Raw genomic sequence first — 8,969 nt, 5'->3', positions numbered from 1 at the left:
TCTTAATAGAAAACCATTTATTTTCCCCTATTCACAGAAAATTAAATAAAAAGATACGTTGGATAACATCCCATCTGCACCACAGTTGAGCAAAAAATAAGGTACTGCATTGAATTAAATTGCCAGCCTTGATATCAGATTGAAAAAAAGTTATGAATTAGTTTTTCCACATTCTTCCCTAAGGTATGCACCAAGCATAGCAAGCACCGACCCTCCTTCAGTCCAACCACAACATCAGATTTGACATAATCAAATGGTCCGCTATAAAACACTGAAAAAAAATTATTCGTTAAATAAAAAAAAAACTTTTAAAGTCAAAAATAAATGTGTGCACTGGGACACAAAAAACATATCAGAAACAAAATAAAAATAAAACTGTCACATGTGCATCAAAATAAAAATTTAAAACACAACCAGTGGACATCTAGCATTTGAATTGACTTGAATCCATACCACCTAACCACGCCCACGTACGGCTGCATCTCTGCACCTAGAAGAACATTGATTTAACACAGGTTAAATCACATATAGTGGACTTGATTATTGAGCCCATGTGTTCTCGTTCCACGATAGGTGGAATGTATTTCAACTTTTAGAATTGTCTGTCATGAGGAGAAGGACATTTTCCATATACTAAAAACAATGAATGGCAAAGCGAAAAAACATTGGCAGTGTGGTTTGCACAGACTTAAATGGCAAACACTCAACTGTGCCACTTAGCTAAACATCATTTGGCATATCTGGATCAGAAATTAAAACAAAATGCATCATCTTTTTTCAATAAAGGGTTTTTCATCATATCCAGACACTGGGCTTTATATTCAAATAAGCAGACAAAAAGGGTTTATTATTTAACAATAAGCACTTACCCATTTGCATGGCGATCTCTCCAATGGCCCAGGTGGCGTTGTTACACACCGAGATAAACTCTGGGTTCAGGTTGAGTCCCAGGATGGGCATGAACTCAGCTGGAGGGAGGACACGAACACACAGGTTACAATACGAACAGAAAGACATCCAGTCACTTTTACACTACACAAGTTCTGCCTTTACAACTTCATGTATGATTTACAAACTGCTCTCCCTCCTTGAAACAGCAAGCTCTACACACACTTCTCAGACTCAAAAGTCATCCGCACGTTTTAATCAGATTTTGAATGTCTTTAAGGTGATCATCATTCACTAAATTGGGGAGGAACATTTAGTGATCGTATAAAAGGCTTTTACAGAGATTAAAACAGTCAATGCTGGTAACTGCTGATAACAGAGGACAGGCATTGTAATGGCAGTGTAAGTCAGTGCTGTGATGAAACGCTCACCAATGCAGGGCTTAACATGCAGGAAGCACGCCTTGGTGAGATCCCCCAGCAGAGCGAAGGAGCTTTGCCTCACCTCGGGCATCGTGTCCTGCAACAAACAGACACTTTAGTGTTATCCTTAAAAATAAATAAAAGTTCCTGTACATTTTTGGTTGACTTTTCTCTCCGTTCATAAAAAGAGAGAAACTAGAAACCACCGTTCTGAACTATGGAAAATGTTAAAGTTACAGAGAAAACAATTATGGACTAAGTGGAAACTTTTGTGCCATATCTGGATCAGTGTTATCCTTAACCAAAAATGTACAGGAACTTTTATTTATTTTTGACTTTTTCTCCGTTCAACACTAGTCCCCAAAGCCTCGGCCAGCAGCAGGTCAAAGGCTTCTGGTTTACCTCTATTATTTCTCGAAACATTTTTTCATGTGTGGTCAGGAATGTTCTAAGATTATATAATTCTGGATCAGAAAATATAGGAACATTAGGTATCATCGTAAATCAATGAGCTGGGTGTTTCATCATGTCCAGATGCAAGAGACTATTTAGCAGATACTGAGCCAGCAAGATGACAGCTGCTCTCCTAGGTATCATATTTTTGTATTCAGTGTTTTTCTCGATTCATAAAAAGAGAAACGAGAAACCACTGGCTCATACCTGCATGCACTGGAAAAGCAGAGTCATGATGTTCGATCGGGACACCAGCTGTTCAACACTAGCCCCCAAACCCTCGGCCAGGCCGCTCAGCAGGTCCAAGGCCACGATCATAAAGTCCTTATCAGGAGCTTCATACTGGTCTGGATGCTGGTTGTACATCTGTTCAGAAACATTAGAAGTGTGGTTTGCACAGACTTAAAATGGCAGACACTCAACTGTCCCACTTAGCGAAACATAATATGTTGCATATCTGGATCAGAAAATATAGGAACAAAAAGTATCATCTTGTGTCAATGAGCTGGGTGTTTCATCATATCCAGGTACTGGGCTTGTTTTTGGTGAATGCAGCCATTTGTAAAACATTTTAATAGAATAAATTCACAACAATTTTGTGTGTGTTGCAGTCTCACCATAGCTTGAGCTAGAGTCTTCTGGACCAGTGTGACACAGCGCTGATAGACGGGCTCACAGTAAGGCAGGAAACCACTCTGCAGGGCGGTGGCTACTGAAGACAGACACTGGAAGAAATACAGTTATAAACAATGTTGTCTGGGGTTGTATGTCTATGTCAACCAACTTTATCAAAGGCATCATTTGTTAAACTCCTCGTTGGTCTGAAAGAGATGTTTATAAGTTTCTCATAGGAAAGCATTCCGTCTGTTCTGAACTATGGAAAATGTTAAAGTTACAGAGAAAGCAAAGAATGAAAAACAAAAGATTGGTTGTCCAACAACTAAGCTTTTATATCTGGATCAGAAAATATAGGAACAAAATGTATCATCGTTTGTCAATGAGCTGGGTGTTTCATCATATCCAGACAGTGGGCATTAGTTTTAAAGTGCATCCATTTGTATAAAAACAATACATATAATGAAAGATCACCAATTAGTCGTTAATCATGGGCCAGGAAAATGTGACTGATTTAACATAAGTCACCTATAGTGCATGTATCGATATAAAAAAATTTAAAAAAAACTTCTCACCTCTAGTAGTGGGAAGAGATCCTTGTCTTCGTCTTTCAGCTCGTTCCACTTGGCAATAAGGGGGGGCATCAGCTTCTGAATGTACTCCTGAAAATGAAAAAATAGTATGATGTGAGATTCCCTTTAGTGTGAAACGTATGTATGTTCCTGCATGTGGTGAAGAAGGCACGGTGCAGGTATAGATTTCGGGGGCACTTACCGGCTGGTTGAGGTGGTGACCCACTGAGTCTGCCAGGGTTCCTATGGCATCGTAGAGAATGAGGAGATTCTTGTGCTGGTACTTCCCAAAGGCAAACACCAGTGTGTCCAGGATGAAGCTCAGGTAGGGCACCAGCTCTGTGCACGCCTCCTCTTCCAGGGTGGCAAACGCACTGAGAGAAAAGAGAGGGGGAAAACATCAATATTTAATCTTAAAATATAGTTCTGAAAGAGATTTATACAAGTTTATCAGAGTAAAGTGTTCCATCCGTTCTTGACTATGGAAAATGTTCAAGCTACAAAGAAAACAATTTTGGACAAAGTGGAAAATGTTGCCATAACTGGATCAGAAAATATAGGAACAAAATGTATCATCTTGTGTCAATGAGCTGGGTTTATTATCATATCCATTTTTCAAATCACATCTCAAAACATATCTCTTCACACTCGCATATCCACCCTGATCATTATCCATCACACATCCTGTTTTATTCATGTTATTTTTTATATACCGCATTGTCTTGTTTATGTTTCTTATGCTGGTGTTATGTATTGTGTATCTTGTTGTGTGTTTGTACGGCGACCTTGAGAGCCTTGAAAGGCGCCTATATAAAATAAATGAATTATTAAAATGGGTAAATAATAATCATTGTTTATCAGTAAGCTGAGATTTGAAAAAGGGAATGGGAAGCTGCTTACCTGCAAGCGGCCTCCTGCACCCTCTTGTTGCTGTCCAGGATGCGTTTAAGAAGTTCTGTCATAAGGGGTTTGAGGTAGGAGTCGGGGGGCTGGGAGACCACCCAATGTGCATAGCGACTCAGGGTCCAGCACGCAATGGAGCGCACCAGGGCCTTTTTCTCACAAAGACACGCGATAAGGTGAGGGATCAGCTCTGGCAGGTAGGCCACCATGCCCTGCATGCAGCCTGAGGAATGAAGAGGGGCAACACATTAGATCATTTACGTTTTTAAAAAAGGACAATAAGCCGAGATTTTAACATTAGGGAAATGTATTAAATTAAAGATCCTGAGCCTCTGGTTTACCCTAGTTTATTTCTCGAAACATTTTTTCACGTATGGTCGGGAATTTTCTAAGATTATATAATTCTGGATCAGAAAAAATAGGAACATTAGGTATCATCGTAAATCAATGAGCTGGGTTTTTCATCACGTCCAGATGCAAGAGACTATTTAGCAGATACTGAGCCAGCAAGATAATAGCTGCTCTCCTAACTATCACATGTTTGTACTCTGTTACAAATGTTTGAACCTGTTAAGCCCCGAGCCTGTTTTCCAGGTCTCAGGCTCGAAAATTACATTCCCAGAACAAATGACCATAACTTCACTTCTAAAAAAGGGGTAAATTAATAATCTTTTTTCTCAAAGCAATGAGAAACCTGTGAGTTGGATGTAGAAGACTCCGAATCAATCTAGATTTTTTTAATTTTAAAGTAAATTCAGATTGAACATAGTAAAAAAAAATATTGTGTCCGTCCATTTCGTTTTAATGCCATTGAACACAACTTTTGATCAGAATAACAGCAAAAGGTGAGCATATCTCCGTTTTTTGCTACTTCGTGTGTTCTCTGTATTTGCTTCCCCTGTCGCGAGTTCTGATCGCTCAGTGATGATACGTATATTTCTAGAATCTGTGGAATCTCAGCTTGCTAGCAAAGCTTGTTTGTGCAGATCCGATAAGTATATCGATCGATTTATACCTAGAGTTATGTGCTAAGTGCGTCAGCATTTTGTTGCTCAGGGCTCATTTAGATGCTTCCTGTGAGACTTGTGTTTCGTCAAAAAAATGTCATATCATCAGTTAGCTTAGTTTCTTCCCGTTAAGCGAGTATGACACATTCATAGAGTATTACATTTTAAGATGCCCTGAGACAGTCTTGTGAAAAAAAAGCCCGTTAAGCAAGTCCTGTCAGTCTTACCCTCAGCTATGGCCCCCAACACCAGGATGCCAGACTCCTTGATGACCCAGTCGGGGTGGAAGAGGAGGCCTTTCAGCAGCGGCAGGAGGTGGGGCAGCAAGTCGTCACGGAACACGTTGGCGAGCACATCCAGCGCTGCAGCTGAACACTTTCCTACATTAAAAAATAAAAATTACATTATCATTCTTAAACGCCCCCCAAACTTTGTTTTACATGTGACTTGACATGAGAAGATTAAGGCAGGAACCCACTCTGCAGGGCGGTGGCTACTGAAGACAGACACTGGAAGAAACAAATATAAACAATGTTGTCTGGGGTTGCAAGTCCATTTCAACCAACTTTATCAATGGCATTGTTTGCTAAACTCCTTATTGGTCTGAAAGAGCATTCCACCTGTTCTGAACTATGGAACATTTTAAAGTTACAGAGAAAACAATTATGGACTAAGTGGAAACTTTTGTGCCATATCTGGATCAGAAAATATAGGAACAAAAAGTATCATCTTGTGTGTCAATGAGCTGGGTTTTTCATCATATCCAGACAGTGGGCATTAGTTTTAAAGTGCATCCATTTGTATAAAAACAATAAATAAAATCAACTTTTTTTATGTTGGAGTATGCTACAATTAGTTGGTTTTTCATAGAGATTTGCACAAACTATTTACTTTAATTGAAGTTAATTTACAACGTGCTGCAAGAGTGGAAAACTGTAGGAAAGGAAATGACATCAATTTAGACCTGAACTCGGACAAAATGTACAGTCAATCAGTAAATGGCCCCTTTTTCACAAGTTGGCACGTTTCAGGAAATATATTTCTCCGTCACTTACGCAGGTTCCAGTCAGACAGCGTGTCGTCGTCATCATCATCATCGTCATCATCGTCGTCATTGTCCTGCTCACCCTCTGCTCCTTCGTGCTGCAGGGTGACGGTGCGTGACTTGTGGAATCTGGGCTTGATATCCTGATCGCTATCCGGTACCGCCTCGTCCTCCTCCTCCACATCGCCCTGTGTAAAAAAACATCATGATTTATTTTAGCCACAAATGCTATACTTTATTTCAGCATAGATCATTTTTACAATGATCATGGAAAATTGAAATGGAGAAGAAATAAAACCGCGTAGCACAGAGCTTTGTCAAATCTGGATCAGAAGATATAGGAACATAGTGTATCATCGTGTGTCAATGAGCTGGGTGTTTCATCACATCCAGATGCAAGAAGGACTCAAAAGTCCAACTCTATGGTGGGGTAGCTCAGCAATCATCCAAACACACTATAGGGTCATAAGATAGTATATGAGCATTGTGTAAAACAATAAAAAGAGAGCTTACCTTTAATAGTATGATGTCTATCTCTGAATACTTCATCCCATTGACCAGGATAGGCGTCAGTCTATATCAAGAGGAGAAAAGATATTACGTGCTTGGTTAAAACATCCGAGAAATCTCATGTACAAGTTTAAGAAGTGGCTAAATATACTTTTATTTAATAGTTTTTTTAACTGAGTCTACAGTAAAACAGAGAAACTAGGGATGGGCTGTTTAGAATGGAACACAATACCAAAAAAAAGAAAACACAATCAGGTGATTGTTATGAATTCAAATTTTTATAATCATGAAAATAATTGCCTTTCATTTTAGTGACATTATGAGTTAGGATGACGGATCTGGATCAGAAAATATAGGAACATAAAGGTATCATTGTAAATCAATGAGCTGGGTGTTTCATCATGTCCAGATGCAAGACTTACTTATGCCATGTTAACAGGAAATGTTGCCTCGAGTCACTTTAAGGATAATATTCCAGAGGAATGGTGACATGAAAGGTTGTTATCGTTTCAAGCCTTCACAGAACACACACGACATCAACAGTAGTTCTACTCACTGCGCCAGGTGTCCGGACAGACTCTCCTTACAGATGGGCTGCTCAGCCAAAGTCAGCCAGAACTCGCAGGCCTCCAGAGCCACGTTCTCGTCGGGGTCCTGGGTTCTCTGCAGCATGTACTGCAGGGGGTGAGAGAAATATGCATTTCAGATCGGAAAGTGTACTATTGGGTAACATCCTAGAACAAAGCCCTGGCAGATCTGGATCAGAAAATATAGGAACATAAAGGTATCATTGTAAATCAATGAGCTGGGTGTTTCATCATGTCCAGATATAAGACTGACTTATGCCATGTTAACAGGAAATGTTGCCTCGAGTCACTTTGCGAGCTTGAACGTAGGATCATTTCTGCTTATCATATTCCATTGAGACACTTTGCTTCAATTTAACTTCTCAGCAGCTTAACATATGCCAATGTCTGCTGGTGCAAAATGCAAATGTGTGTCCTTGCATTGACTTTATATGTAATAGAGCAGCAAAAAACGATTCGCTTTGTGTTTTTGGGAACATACCATTAAAGACATTTTAAATGGAGGTACACAGTTTATTGAGGAAATGTCCAACGCTTACCTGGATGATGCTGTGCATGTGTGGGATGAGGCGGTCGACGCGGACCTCCAGTAACATGACGAGGGCTCGGCACACGTTCTTTCGAACCTCAGAGTCCTCATCTGCTGCCAGCGCAAAAAGACTCTGTTTTTTGGGAGGGGGAAATAACACGTTGGGATGAATACAAGAAAATGTTTAACAACGAGGCAAACTCTACTTTCTCTGGACTGCTACTCAAACGCAGCAATACAGTCAGATCAAGCTTCAGCTATGCATAGAGCCTTAGCAAATCTGGATCAGAAAATATAGGAACATTAGGTATCATTGTATATCAATGAGCTGGGTGTTTCATCATGTCCAGATGCGATACAAACTTAAAAGTACAACTGCAAGTTTAAATGTAAAAAGCCTGTTATGGAAAGGCTCTCCCAGGTGAAAGATTACTCCCATTGCCATCCCAGTCCTGTATGTATTTGTCATACAGTGAAACTGAAATGTTTGACAGTAAACCTTCGTAACACTCAGCGTACCTCTATGAATGTGTCGATGTTGTCCATTAGGGCCTGGGCTCTGCCGATGATGAACTGGTTCACACAGGCGATGGCATGAGACCTGCAGGGACATTAATAAAAAGTTGAGTCACTCAGAGGGATGGATTAGTGATAGTTTGGCAGAATGCATAATGTGACAGCTCAACAACCTATGGCAAAAGCAACATTAGGATTGGTTTGAACTTGTATGAATGTGTTTAAAAACACCTCATCTTGCATAGGGCATGTTTTAGTGTGAGCACAAAATTATTAATTTGTGCTTTTGAAAATAAAGAGTTAGATCACAACAATGCGGCACAAAAAAAATGTTGAGTCGGCAATTAACTATTAAGTTGCAACTCAGTGTGATTTCTAAAGTGGTAAAAGGGTGATATCTGGATCAGACAGTATGAATACGAACACCTTCATTGTAAGTCAGACGTTATATTGTGCATCACATCCAGAAAATAATGACAAACACCAATCAGAGTGAGCCTCTTTCCCTCCTGTACCTAATCTTGGGGCTGCAGTGCTTGAAGAACTGGAGGAATTTGGGGATCATAATGTTGAGAGGTCTGTTCAGAGCGTCGCTGTCGAGCAGCTCCGAAGAGTCCTCGCAGATCTTCTGCAGTGCTCCAAACGAGCCCTGAGACACGGACATACACAGAGAGGCTGTCAAATCAAACGCAAACATACAGGGACACAGAGGAGAGAGTGAGACTGCATCATAGTATACAACCAAAGCACTGAACACAATTCATTTAAGTCACAAATGCTAAACTTTGTCTCAGTCAGTTATTTTTCACAATGGGAATTTATAAATGTCTCACAGACTTAAAGGTGGGGTTGGTAAGTTTGAGAAACCGGCTCGAGATACACTTTGTTATATTCCATGGAATGCTCTTAACATCCCGATAGA

At 40.1% G+C, this 8,969-nt stretch overlaps 1 protein-coding gene across 1 annotated transcript; it reads right to left on the bottom strand.

The window, feature by feature from the left end:
- Positions 1-8,824, bottom strand: LOC104942954 (transportin-2-like). Its single transcript, XM_010768270.1, has 15 exons — positions 8,563-8,824; positions 8,051-8,132; positions 7,542-7,664; positions 6,972-7,090; positions 6,419-6,479; positions 5,916-6,093; positions 5,088-5,240; positions 3,851-4,076; positions 3,153-3,324; positions 2,954-3,040; positions 2,381-2,488; positions 1,971-2,129; positions 1,320-1,407; positions 870-968; positions 1-490 (listed from the first exon to the last, which is right to left on the bottom strand). Exons 1-15 carry the CDS (start codon positions 8,742-8,744, stop codon positions 390-392), a joined length of 1,938 nt encoding a protein of 645 aa, XP_010766572.1. The 5' UTR covers positions 8,745-8,824; the 3' UTR covers positions 1-389.
- Between the last annotated feature and the right edge of the window lie 145 nt (positions 8,825-8,969).

The sequence above is a fragment of the Notothenia coriiceps genome, unplaced genomic scaffold (assembly GCF_000735185.1).
Source record: "Notothenia coriiceps isolate Sejong01 unplaced genomic scaffold, NC01 NC01_scaffold00005486, whole genome shotgun sequence".
In the NCBI taxonomy this organism is placed as follows: domain Eukaryota; kingdom Metazoa; phylum Chordata; class Actinopteri; order Perciformes; family Nototheniidae; genus Notothenia; species Notothenia coriiceps.
Note: the sequence above shows the minus strand (reverse complement) of the source record. Positions and strands in the feature narration are given on the sequence as shown.

Bases quoted from the DNA above. Each gene is read 5' to 3' on its own strand.
- LOC104942954 (XM_010768270.1), bottom strand. From the start codon at position 8,744: ATGTTTGCGTTTGATTTGACAGCCTCTCTGTGTATGTCCGTGTCTCAG. The intron at 5,241-5,915 runs GTAAGTGACGGA...TTTTTAATGTAG, and splicing joins GCTGTCTGACTGGAACCTGC to GAAAGTGTTCAGCTGCAGCG. The intron at 3,041-3,152 runs GTAAGTGCCCCC...TTTCATTTTCAG, and splicing joins GTCACCACCTCAACCAGCCG to GAGTACATTCAGAAGCTGAT.